This window comes from Lemur catta, chromosome 14 (genome assembly GCF_020740605.2).
Source record: "Lemur catta isolate mLemCat1 chromosome 14, mLemCat1.pri, whole genome shotgun sequence".
In the NCBI taxonomy this organism is placed as follows: Eukaryota; Metazoa; Chordata; class Mammalia; order Primates; family Lemuridae; genus Lemur; species Lemur catta.
The window spans coordinates 63,559,291-63,572,751 of record NC_059141.1 but is presented as its reverse complement, the minus strand read 5'-3'; the positions used below and the strand labels follow the sequence as shown (position 1 = coordinate 63,572,751).

The 13,461-nt window shown below is 47.5% G+C and overlaps 1 protein-coding gene across 2 annotated transcripts in view; it reads right to left on the bottom strand.

The window, feature by feature from the left end:
* VSTM4 (V-set and transmembrane domain containing 4) overlaps nt 1-13,461 on the bottom strand; it is a 117,370-nt gene that overhangs the window by 97,787 nt on the left and 6,122 nt on the right. For both annotated transcript variants that reach the window (XM_045569050.1, XM_045569051.1), the window contains exon 2: nt 11,878-12,276. In XM_045569050.1, the coding sequence (XP_045425006.1) occupies nt 11,878-12,276 (399 nt within the window). The remainder of the gene's footprint in view (nt 1-11,877; nt 12,277-13,461) is intronic.

Sequence of the window (13,461 nt, the reverse complement as noted above, 5' to 3'; positions counted from 1 at the left end):
AAACCCACCAAGTCTGTGCATGCCTCTCCTGCCTGGCTGCCTTCTCACCCGAATGGTGTGGCCCATCGCAGTCTGCTGAAGCCCTCCTGTGGCCCGGGCAGATCCCGTCCTCCATGTGACCTCCTACGCCCCAAGAACGACCCTCCTCTCCCCTGCCCCCCGCGTCAGCCCACCCTGTAGTCTGGCCTTTCACACTTCCTTTTTATTTGCTGTCTCGATAATGCCAGCGAGAGCCATACCCGTGGCCACCTACCTCTCCTCCTCCAGACTGTGAGGCTGGGATCCAGCCCCTCCACCCTGACCTCGCCCCGGGCAGGGCACTGCGATGACAGGCTCATAAACCGGTGCTTCACACAGCTTTGCGAGTGTAAGTTTTTAATCTTCTAAATTCTTCCAAGACCATGGCAGTTGGAACGAGGGTACGTACAATGAAGAATTGCTTTAAGTGGTGTTTAAATTACACTCCGGTTGTCAGTTTGTTCCCTTTGAGCGTCTGGACCTGTTGACACTTTAAACACCACGATGTGTGCTTGCTTAATTAAGCAGCAGCACTAAATGTTCAGTAAATCTCATTCCTAATTATCTGTTTCATGTCTCCAGAGAAAAAGGAATTATTTAGTTAATTTCTTCCACTGAAACTTGAAGTATCAGTTCCCTGTGGTAGTAACTTCAGATCTAATTATTAAATTGCCTGTCACATTTTGGGGTTAAATAGTCAGACGAATTATTATTTCATCTTTGCCCCTAAACACTGCTATAGGGTGGCAGAGAGGTTTCCATTTGCTTTGTTCACACTGCACCTTTAAACCTGACTTACATAATCTTAAGTCGAATAACAATTTGGCTTCTTAAAATATGCTATTTGGGGTTAGAGCGAATTACTGATTAAATTGCAGGAGACAGCCCTTGCAAATTGCTTCTATTATTAGCATTTTCACTGTTGATGAAGACATCTCCATGTGAAAGTCCGGAGATTTATTTCAGCTCAGAATGTTAGGCCGCTTCCCAGTCTGCGGGTCGCAGAGCTGGGCTGCAGAGGCAAGCAGGATCATTTTTTTTCACGAGGTCTTAGGGATCAAAGCTACTGCAGCCCTAAGAGCAGAGGCCTAAAGTGAATGACCACATCCTTCTGAGAACTCCTGGAGCCCGGCTCCCGGGGTGAAGGCCCAGGCAGCGCCCCGAGGCTAAGCCCCTGCAGACCGACTCAGAGCTCTCCCTGTAACCCAGGACCTGTGGCACTCAGGACTGTGGCTGGGGCCCAGTCTTGGCCGGGAGCCCAGGGACCCAGCTTCATCTTGGAAACTCTCCTGTCAGCACATGAAGAAGCAACCAGGCCCCATACCCACTGGGGCCACCTCTCACTTAGCAGAATCTGCACTTCCTGGGAGGGACCAGCCAGATGAGTGCCCAAGGGGGACAAGTCTGGAGGTGACAGACTCAAGCAGGATGGAGGAGGCACACAGGTGGGGAGATCCCAGAGCTTGGGGAAGAGGTGCCAAGGGGACCTAAAGGAATTATTACAAAGAACAGGGGACGGAACACAAACAGCAACGGCCTGGACTCCGGGACAAAGGGCAAAGGGGATGAAGGTTACACAAAAGGGCCATCGGGACCCTGACGTGCCAGGAGAAGGGAGACGGCCCCGTGCATGGCGAGTGGCAGTCAGCACAGCGTGTAGGACAGACACAGGGTCGGACGTGCCCTCCACAGCCACAGGGGCAGAGCAAGGTGAATTTCTTCAGAAAGTATTATTATTTGACAAAATATTTACCATAACTCGCTATATATTCTTTTTCAATATATGAGAGATTTAGGCTCCCTAAAATATTCAGTCTTCACCTCATTTCAAAGGTCATCTTGGACTTTACCCTGAAGAGAACAAGAACAACTTGTCTCAGTCTCAACACTTACATAAAACTGTTGGACCCAACTACATATCAAGCAAAACTGCTAACTGGTTTTTATTTTGTTGGTTGGTTTTTGGTTTTGTTTCTGGCCTAAAGGCTCTAAGAACCAAGAGCATTTGAGAACGTGTGCACTAGGCTACGAGGCCCTCCAGGTAAGAAGCTCATTCCCATTCAGGATACTCTGAGCTCACCCAGCATAAATACGCCGCTCCCTTGGAGAGAGGGAGACATGGTCGAGCAGGATTGTCTCTCTGTTGGAAATCACCCCACCATCCTATGTGCTCTGTTTATTTCCACGCTGCTTTCCTTGTGCCGCGCCCGTCAGCCTTGCTATGCCCCACCGTGCTGGGCACAGGACCTTCGGGACTCGGCCTCCCCACCAGTCCTGGGGCCAGGCAGGCAGTACCTGAGCTCCGTGTCATTAGGGCTCACCTGGAGTGAGCCACACCCGCATCTCGCCTGCACATGACAAATGGGTGGAAAGCTGCTACCTAGAGATGATTGTCATGGGCACAGAGGACACAGGGCTCATGGGTTTCAGCACCTCGTTCCCTTCCTGGGACAGTGTGTTGCTCTGTGTCTTCTCAGAGTGACCCTCTGGCTTCCTAGGAAGAGCTGCTGCACCTCACCCTGCAGTGGCTGCCGAAAACACTGTGCCTCTTCCAGACAGCCAGCAAGCTGGCCCCAAGGAGCCCGTACAGCAGACACCATGCAAGCTAGCTCCTGCTGCTGCCCCAAGCAGGGCTGCTTCCCAGGTCTCCATTCTTGGCCCCTGCCCCTTGGGGATCTCACCCACCCACATGGGTTCACCTGCCTGACTCAGAAGTCAGCTCTCACTAGAAATATCAGACAAGAGCTTCAGACCCACACATCTGTGTGCCCACCGGACATCTCTGAGGGGATGGCCTCCAGCCATCTCACTCTCCCGAACTTCCATCTCTGTGGTCCCTTTCTCAGCGGTGGGCACCACCGCACACATACTTACTGAGTTAGAGCCCTGGGTGTCATCCCAAAGCTCTCCCCATCACCCACATCCAGCCAGTTAGTAAAGATTTCTCATTTGACCTCTTAATCTCTCTCCATTCCTACTGCCAAGGTTGGTGCTCCGTCATCTCAAGCCTGTGCAACTACGAAAGACTCCGCCTCTTCCCCCTTTAGTTTGGTCCCCCAAATCCATGCCCCAGGCAGCCAGCACAGGGACCCATCAAAAGACTCGAACTGCTTCACAAGCTTTCCAGGCCTGCAGCAGAGACCACCCCCAACAGCCGACGGCAAGATCGCCTAGACTGCATGTTAAATATACTGAGTCCATCCCAGACCTAATAAACCAGCAACTCCGGGGCACATGTTTGAGAATCCGGTGGTAACAATAGCCCTGGAGATCCTTACCGTCACGCAAGGTGCAAATACTGGCCCACAAAATCAAGAGGAATCTCCTTAATATTCGGTACGAGCCCCTGTGTGATCCCAAGTGACCCCACCCACGCCACTCCTGCACAAACCACCAGCCTCGGCTCCAGCACTGCCCTCTCCCTCGGCTCTCGAGGGCATCCTGTGCATCCCGCAGAGTGCACGCACATCCTAGCCCTGCACTCACACCGCAGCATCCCATGTGTTCCTGTGCCTGCTGCCCCTCTAGACGGATCACCTGTGTGTTCCCAGGTTTCCGCTGCCACAACCCGGCACGGAGCAGGGGTTTGACAACATGCCCACTGAATGGAGGGATAAATAAATCCACCCAGCGCTGCTAAACAGCTTCCTCATTATTCTTTTCCGATGCAATCTCTCTGCTGAGCCACGCAAAGCTTCCTGGACCACACAGATCCTGTCTCCGAAGGCAGCTGCTCATTTCCTTAGCACATTTGCCGCTCTTCTGTGGCTTGAATCTATCTTTCTGGAAATGAGGCTCCCAAAGCCAACTTTGTAGTCCCCATTAGAGTCTCACCAGCGCAGTACACACAACACAATCGCCTTCCTTCTCAGGGACGCCAGGCGGATTTGAACATGGCCGGAAATGACACCAGCTGTCTGTGCTGCCATGTCACGCTGCAGACACATGTCTAATTCACCCGCCCTATTGCTCTGAGTCCCTTCGCAGAGACAGCCCCCGGCCTCCGGTGACTATCCAGCAGTGCTTGAGATTTGTTCTCCCCAAATGTATTGCTCTGCCATTTTTCAAATCGAATCTCATTTTGTTATTTCCTGCCTATATTTCTTACCTCTCTGGAATCGTTTTTATTATGTTTTACTCCTCATTGATGTTAAGAACATTTCCCAATTTTGCATTTTTTTATACAGCAATCAAAGGAAATCACACCTAACATTGGCCCTCATGACTTCCACTGGAAACCTCTCCAGGGGGTTCCAATGCCATGTGTCACGTGGGACTTTTCAATCGTTCTCTCTCTAGCCAGGGTTTCTCGCCCCCTGAAATCATCACAGGGCACAGGCAACTGGAGACACTTCCCTCTCATTCTTTGCCTTTCCTTTCACCTTTGCATAATAAAAACGACATCCACAAGTTCCTCTGGTGTGAGATTCTCTGGAGTGAGCCAAGCTTGGCTCCACTGTCCTCCAGAGTCACTTCTGCGCTATCATTGTGTGCCGCATGACACCAACAACCCTTGGTGCAGCCAGGAGCACCCCTGCCAAATCCTGCACATACATGGTTTGCAGATAAACCCAAATTTAATACTTCTCTAATTCTTCAAAATCCCCAATTCTCTGCCATACTTTAATAATTTGCACAGTGAAAACATAAAATGGCAGCGATTGCATTGCTCTGACTTAACACAGCCTGCGGGTCAGTGTGGTGAAACACACTTGCAGGAGTATCTCCAGGAATTCATTTATTACTGTGGATTTTTTCCAACAATTTGCTACTTATTCTTTTTATCACCATACACACATGCTGAAGGACACACCCACATTTTAGGGGAAGTGAAACTACGTAGAGCAAACTAAAGCAAATCACACTGCAGATACTGGGGACTGGTTGTTTATTTGTTTTGGTTACAGGTTTTTTGCGTGGCATTCAGGGAGCATTTCACAAGCACGTGACTAAGGAGCTGGACTCCATCACCATTTTAGGGATGCAACATGAATGCAACAGGCTGCAGGTTATGCGCAATCCCTGGACACCCCTGTAACTCCATCTCTTCTCTCCCGCTCAAGAGAGCAAATCAAAGCTCAAGTGATATGGACTGCTGCTATGATAAAAGACCTGAGTGCACTCTAATATGGATAAACAATTTAAACCCCCAAGCCGGGGGGGGGGTTTTTAATCAGTGTTCATGACAATTTGGTTGTGGCACCCCAATAATATCCATGGGTTTAATGCATTCAACACCTTCAAGTGAGCTTTCCCAGCAGGGCCTTTTGCAGCCAGTGGGCTCACTCACCACACTCTCAGCCCTTCCTTCCCCAGAGCAGAACCGCTCACTGTTCTTAAGTGATGACCATTCACACGTCAGAAAAAAACTGCAGCTAAAGCATAATGAGTGCGATGCGCACTGTCTGGGGAATGGACACGCTTGAAGCTCTGACTTGGGGTGCGTGGGCAATATACATAACCTAAACTTTTGTACCCCCATAATATCCTGAAATTAAAAAAAAAGAAAAGTGAGAAATTCTGAAAGATAGCAAAGGTGCCGATGACTAGAGGCAGGCAAGTGTCTTGCTTAAAAAAAAGTTAGGTTATAAACACTCTAGGCTGATGGAATTTTCATCTGTATCTGACAGGTTTCTGGAATGGATTTTTAAATAAGGGTTTTAAGAAATTAAAAAAGGAAAAGGTAAATTACTGAAAGAGATTGAAAAATGTGGTCAAGATAAAAACCCAAACGGTAAAGTTGAAATTCATAGTCGTATCATACAAAAAGAGTATAGGTAGACAGCTCACTACCTCTAAAGTGCTGGCCACGGCAATGTGGTTAGAAAAGGTGATAAGATGTAAATTAACAGATATCCATGAGAAGCAGTTGAAAGAGACTATATACAAAACAATAAGGTAACTCATGTTGCCAAACATAAGTCAACAAAAGCCAAATTTTTCTATACACCAGCAATACCATTTAAAAGCTGCGTGTATGTGTGTGTGTGTGTGCAGAGGGAGAGGGTATATGTTAATTACAACTATAAAATGCCTAGAAATAAAATAATAAAAATGTTCAAAATTCAAGTGGAGAAATTCTCACTGAAAGACATAAAAAACCATCCTGAATACATAAAGGAACATGACAGATTCCTGGGCAGGAACATTTAAAACCATAAAGATGTCTAAGATATATATACCCACCACAAAGTAATTTATAAAGCCAATGACATCCCGAGCAAACCCCAAAATAATTTTTACAAAACTAGGTAAGTTGATTCTCAAGATCATCTTAAAAACAAACTAAATGTATAAGAATAGCTAAGACTATTTAAAGAATAATGAAGAGACTTGCCTTATTCTATAATAATTAAAATAGTGCTGTCCTGGTGAAGCATACACATTTTACATTTAAATATAGGAATTTAGCTTATGAAAAATGTGGCATTTCAAGATAGGAAAATATTATCTGTTCAATAGATTATGTAGAGACAACAAGTTTGCCATTTGTAAAGAAAAAATAAATTAGGTACTACATAACTTATATAAAAATGAATTCAAAGAGATTAGTAAACCTTCCAATTATTCATTTAAAAACATTAGAGAAAAAATATGGAAAACATTTTTATAAGCTTGGGGTGGGAATATCTTCCAAGATTAGATAAAAAACCAAGGTACCATGTGCAATTTATTGAATATAAATTACACTTCAGCAAAAAAAGACCACTGGAAAAAGGAACACCACAAAGGAAAAAAATGCCAAATTTGACATATCCTGAAAATGTGAAATTTCTATGTGATAAAAGAAAACATTAAAAAATGGAAAAACAAATGACAATAGGAAGAAATTTTTGCACCATATCTAACAGCTAAAGACCTAATGTATGAACAAGAAAGCAACTCAATTATGGACAATTATGGTTATGGACAGGCAATTCACAGAAGAAATTTTTTAAACAGTCAATAAATATATAAGGAGATGCTCAACCTCACTAATAATTGAATACAACAACAGAAATTAAATTGCATTATATGGTATTGAATATAATAATTGAAATTAAAACAACAATGAAATATTTTCTCATCATTATGATAAATAATGGAAAAGAGTAACAATATCGATTGTTAAGGAGGTTTCAGGGAAGTAGACACTGTCATGCAATGATGGTCAGAGTATAAATTCATAAAGTCTTTTCAGCAATAGCATTTTGGCATTGTCTATTAAAAATTTAAATATGCATAGACTTAGGCCCAGCAATTCCCTTTCCAAGAATCTAACCAACAGAAACACTTAGAAATATGTACAAGGATTTCACTGAAGCACTGTTTTTGTTAGTGAAAAACTGGAAGTTTCTTAAGTGTCTATCACTGTGTGAACGACTGGATGCAGTCTGGTATTCTCTTACAAGATAATGTCTGTCACAAAAAAATACATATGTTGTCATCAATACTTATAAAGCAACACATGCCCTACTGTTAAAATACATGTGCGTGGGTGTGCATGAATGTCAACAGGAGAGGGACTTGAAAGATCTAAACCAAATCATTGATAATGATTACATCTGTGGGGAGTGGAACTGAGTAGGGGAGAGAGACTTTCACATTTTAGTTTTTGCATCGTTTGATTCTTGTATTTATAATATTTTTTGACATCAACCCTGTGCCACAGCAGCTTACAAAAACAGTGGTGTGACTACACAGTGTTGTGTCAATAACACAGAAAACAGAAGCTACAGGATGCCGCAGTATGCGGGGCTGGCACACTCGCAGAAGGCATGACGGAAGAGGAAGGAAGAACGTGGGTCCTCACACAGGACGGACGACTAAAACAGCCAAGGGAGAGAGTCGAGGTCTCCCAGAGAGGTGACTGCAGCCACCAAGTCATGCCTACTAAAGCCACTAAGAAAGAGAGTTTCATGCATTCATCAAATATTTATTGAGGGGCGACTGTGTTCCAGGCACTGTTGTAGGCATTCATCATTATCGTGATCATCATTATCCTCCAAAATTATGTATGATTATATTAGTCAGGCTTCTCCAGAAAAATAGAACCAGCACAACCAGAAATAATGTTCTATCAGCTATCTGGGCATCCCTGAGCCCAGTCAAGGTTGACAAGTAAAATTAACCATCACAATTAGGTAAAAAAAATCCACGGGGAAAAGGCATTTTCAGTGCTGGTGGGAATACAAATTTATTAACTATTTTAGAAGTCAATTCACTTCTTGAAATCACAGCCATCTTTAAATTGGGTAGGTCCTTGGACCCAGAAATCTTATTTCCATTTATTGACAAGGATTTAGAGCAGCTTAAATACCCAGTAACAATAATTAGGAAGCTAAATCATGGTCCATCCACACCATGGAATCCTATTCTGTCATTAGCATTATGGTATGGAAGAATATTTAACAACAAGGGAATATGCACACACTATTTAGTATGTCAGGAAAGCCAGTCACAGAACAGTACTTACTGTAAGACTGAAATTAGGTTTTAAAATTTTATTTTCATAAAATGATTTGCACTGAAATGTTAAGCTGTGCCTGAATGGAGACACGGTATGTTATTTTTATTTTCTTCTTTAAACCTTGTCAGTATTTGTCCATGTTTTCTATAATTGAACTATGTTACTTTTGCAATAGAGAACAGCCAACATCTGGAAATCGGGACAAATGATAGTAGCCAGCCCCCATGGCCCTGCTCTGTGCCGGGAGCCACGCTTGCACACATCAGCAGGGCCACCCTCCATCTGCAGAGCATGGTGCGTCCAACCAAGGGAAAGGAGAAGAGACCAGGCATAGCCTTTCTTTGTAGGAGTTTGCAGTGGAAGACAAGCAACTGTATCTCATGTTCAGAACATTGCAGGAAGAGACCGTGATGAAGTCCGTGGTGAGGGGCCAAGGGTGGGGGTAGTACTAGAAAGGAAATCCCAAGAAAAGCTCTCCTCTCCCATGGATGGCTCAAGACGCCTGCAGAAAGCAGGGAAGCAAAGTGAGCATATTGGGAAAGAGACTGAGGGCTGTGGGGGGTGGGAAGTCGGGCACCTCAAAACATCTGTGAGTGGCCGGGCATGGTGGCTCACACTTGTACTCCTAGCACTCTGGGAGGCTGAGGCAGGAGGATCACTTGAGCTCAGGAGTTCAAGAGTGAGACCTCGTCTCTACAAAAACTAGAAAAAAATTAGCCAGGTGTAGTAGCCACACCTGTAGTCCCAGCAACTTAGGAGGCTGAGGCAGGAAGATCACTTGAGCCCAGGAGTCTGAAGTTACAGTGAGCTATGATGACACCACTGCACTCTAGCCTGGGTGACAGAGAGAGACTGTCTCAAAAAAACAGAAAAATAATCCGTGAGAGATTCTGTTTAATATGCCACATGCCAACACAAACGGATCTACCTGTAGAACTTCTCATTGTTGTTGGTTTTGCTTTTGTCTTTCATATAACAGCTATCAACATGAGGTGGAGATTAAGGACAACAAGGCCCCTGGGCCCCAGGAAAGGTGCCCACCTGGTAGGGCTGGAACAGCAGGCCCGGCCAGTGCCTGCCTGGGAAGGACAGGTGGCCAAGGCTCACACGCTTCCCGGCCTGGGGCCCATACGCTCCAACCTAAACAAGACAGTCTGGTTTCAGGCCATTTACTTGGGGTTACCTTTCTTTTACACCTTGGAACAGTCCCCTGGAAGTGTAAGTGGAACATTCTAGAAGGTAAGGTCATTGCTTCCTAAGGTTTTGAATCTTCCCATCAGTGAACCACAGCCCCGCCCAGAGGCTGGGGCAGAGTAAAGTGGTGAGGGAGGAAGGGCTCTGCTCTGAGGAGAGGTTAGAACCCCTGCCAGGCAAGAGGTCAGGAGGACAAGCGGTGAGAGAGAGACGGGGAAAGAGGAAGGTCGAAAGAGACAATGAGTGCAGGAGAGGGGGGCGAGGGGAGGGGTAGGGCAGGGAGGAAGCAGCAGAGCACGGCAAAGACGTGCATTTCCCGTGAAGTCTTAAAACCACCTCAGGTTTTCAGAGCGAGCTCCAAATAAATGTTCTGGAAGGAACCCAGCTTCACTCACTGACAGTAGTTTCACATTAAATGGTGAGCTACATGACTGTGCTTACTTGAAGGTACATTTTTATATATTCTGTTGGGCAGAACGTTGTGACTGCCAGGAGTCCCAGTGTGTGACCCCAGAATACACTGTGACATAAAGACAAAAGGAAAAAACTCTTATATAAGATCTTGTGCTTCAGAGCCAAGTGATGTTTGAAGTGGATTCTCTCCCCAGCCCCAGTCATCTGATGTAGTTTTTGTTTTCTGTGCCAAAATACATATTTATACTAATAGTAATTGGTTTTCTTGAATTAATTTGCTAAAGGAGAAAAAGTACACAACATTTTAGTTAATGCATCATTCCGTGCTTAAGAACATTACAAGTGAACTGCAAAGGCAAGCTGGACTACTTCTATGAGTATCTTTGTAAATTATTCCAACACATGTCCCTTATTCATATAGGACATTAAAAATACCTTCCACAACCGAGTTTTATCCCACAAAAATGTTATCAAAACATCACTAAGGCATTTAATATTATATTACATGTATACAACAAAATTAGAGATTCTTTTTCGTATTGGGGTCTATCAGCCTTACTTCATAATCCCTTGATCTTATTATGCCAAACTAAATTCAATTTCAAAACAATCAAAGATATAATTTCAGTAAACAATAGAAGGTTTTAATAAAATGGCGAGAGGTGTCTTCTTGAATAGAACATTGGTGATAAAAAATATTAACCCTCAAATATGGTAGCGAAGATGTTCCAGAAACGGCCCACACCTCCTGTCTACCTGCAGGGAGGGAGGGCCCCTGTGCGGCTTCGCCCCCTTCCTGGTGGGTTTCTCAGCAAGCTGCTGCCTGAGTGCGGATGCGTTCCATGGGGCGATGGATCAGAGTCACCAGCCCGTCCTGCTCTGAGGCCTGAGGATTTACACGAGGACCTCCCGGCGTGTGCCCCTCCATGGGCGCCCGGCACCCCCGCCACCGCGAGCGGCTGCACAGGCCTGAGCTGGGGGCTGGGCCCTGACGAGGATTCTCCTGGAGCAAACTCCACCAGCCTCCTCGGAGCCCCTTCTCAACGAGGCCTCAACCTTGCCCTGTGAAGACTTGGACAAAGGCAAACACAGTTTCTAACAGCTCGAGGCCGTGTGGCTAGAAGGACCCTACTCTCCTCAAAGTGCCTGCTGTCTGTTCCAGCCCACGCCTGAGACAGAGCTCCCCGCTCCAGTCTCTGTGGGAAGGAGGGACCTAACTTCCACAGGCACATGAGCAAACCCAGAAGGGTCTACGCAGACCAAACACCCCTGCACACTGCTTTTTGTAACGTTTACACTTCCCTAACTCTCCCAAATCCCCGATCACCCCCTCCTCGCTCCTTCACTCTCCTTTTGAAACGCTGAGTCACCTCTGCACCAGTCACCTCTGCACAGGTCAGCGTCCAGTCCAGGCCATGCTACACGCTCTTCCCTATTGCAGTAGTTACTACTGAATAACACCTGCCCTGACCCCTTTGACTAGTGTCCGGCTTTGTGCATCTGTGATGGCACACGGCTAATCCAACCTGTAGACAGGACACAGGTTTTGCCCAGAGGGTAGGCCAGGTAGCTCCGGCAGGCACTGGGTCCCGCCTGTCCTCATGTCTGCACCATACCTCAGCTGTGCCCAGGTGAAGATCTAGCCCCACCCCCAGGCTTGCCTCCTCTGGCTGTGGCCCACGGAGGCCAACAAGATGTGTTCCAGCCCAGCAGACCCAACCCAGGCGCCCCTGCAAGGTGACGGAGGGAGGGCCACTGACCCGCCCCCATGCTTCTCCCCAGGGAGACGGATGCACCCTCACCTCTCATTTCTGTCGCTGAGGAGCCGTTGGACCAAGCCGTCCACTTATTCCTGTGCTTGCTGATCTCCTGGACTTTGCAGACATAATGCCCTTGATCCGCCGGCCGGAGGGTCAAGACGGAGAGCCTGTAGAGTGCCCCCCGCCGCTCCTCGAGCAGGCGCAGCCTCTGCCGATTGGCACTGCGGCTGAAGTTCCCGTAGTACTGCACCACCCTGAGCTTCGTCATCTTAACCATCAAGACCTCCTGGGAGTCAGAGCGCGCAAAGAACCAGCGCACGGCCAGCAAGCTGTCCTTCCGCCTCTTCTGGGAGACGTGGCAGAGGAGAGTGGCATTTTCCCCCTCCAGGTAATCAACCACAGGCCCTGGGGACACGGTGACATTGAGGGCCCCACAGACCTCTGCAGAGAAAAAAGGGAAAGGAGAAGATGAGGACGGCCCTGTGTCCCCATGTGGACAGTCCACAGTTGAGGAGCCAGGGAAATGCCCAAGGCCGTGGGTGCCCTGCACGCTGCATGGCCGGAGAGGCAAGCAGCCCCTGCACCCCTCCACGCCCCGAGCTTCACCTTCCTGAGGGCCAAAGGAGGGGTTCTTCTGGGGCGAACCTCCATGGGCTCCCACGTTCCCATGTATGGGTCCACCCCATCCACATACGATGCCAAACACTGACCGCCTGGCCCAGAAGTATTTTGCAAAATTTTGTAATCAAAATTTGGTAACATTTAAAATTCAGAAGACTTCACATAAAAATTTGGATTTTTGTCATCTCTCGAAAATTTCCAGCTCACCCCCACCCTCCACCCCCAGCCACCTCCCCAAGCAGGCTTGGATCAGTTTTATCACCAGCCTGCTGTCAAGCTGCTGGGGCAGGGCAGGCAGGGCTGCCCCCGTGACGGCCTGTCCACCATGAAGCTGGGCCTGCCTTTCTGTGCCCCTGGCCCTGTCCTGGCTGTCTCAACCGTAACCAGGGCAGACGGTTAGTAACCGTCAGCTGGGGTGCTAAATAGTGAGCTGGAATGACAAAAGTTTCTCAGTTTCATCGTTGACTCAGGGTCCACGGTCTCAGAGTTGAAGCAAGAATAAAGAACAATTGGGCCCCAGGAACAGGGAGGGATGAGAGCCCCTCCCATCACCCCAAAACATGCGTTGGAATTCCAGGCCCAGTCACTACTTCCTGTCTTTGGTTTCTTAGTTAGAACCAGCCCGAGGGCTGCCTACTCCCGGCGGCTGTTCCACTCTTAAACTGAACTGACCTTTGATGGAGCCACCCCACCCCCACCCAGCCATCCCAACCAGCAGACCTCGGAGGGCCAGGTGCCGCTGTCTTTTCCCAGGAGCCACTGTTCATGGCACAGCCTGGACTGTGCACTGTGGCCGGGCCGACCCTTGGAGCTCACGAGCAGAGCCTTCTTCTCCTGGCACGCAGAGACCAAGCAAGGGCACTGCACAGGATGCAGGGAGCTCTTTCTATTCAGTCAGGGCCGTCTCTCACCAGGCCCCGCACCCCTGCACTGATCGGTGCACAATCCAGGAAGCCATTGGCTGCCCACCCTCTTGCACAAGCAAGTGTCCCCACTTCATCCCAA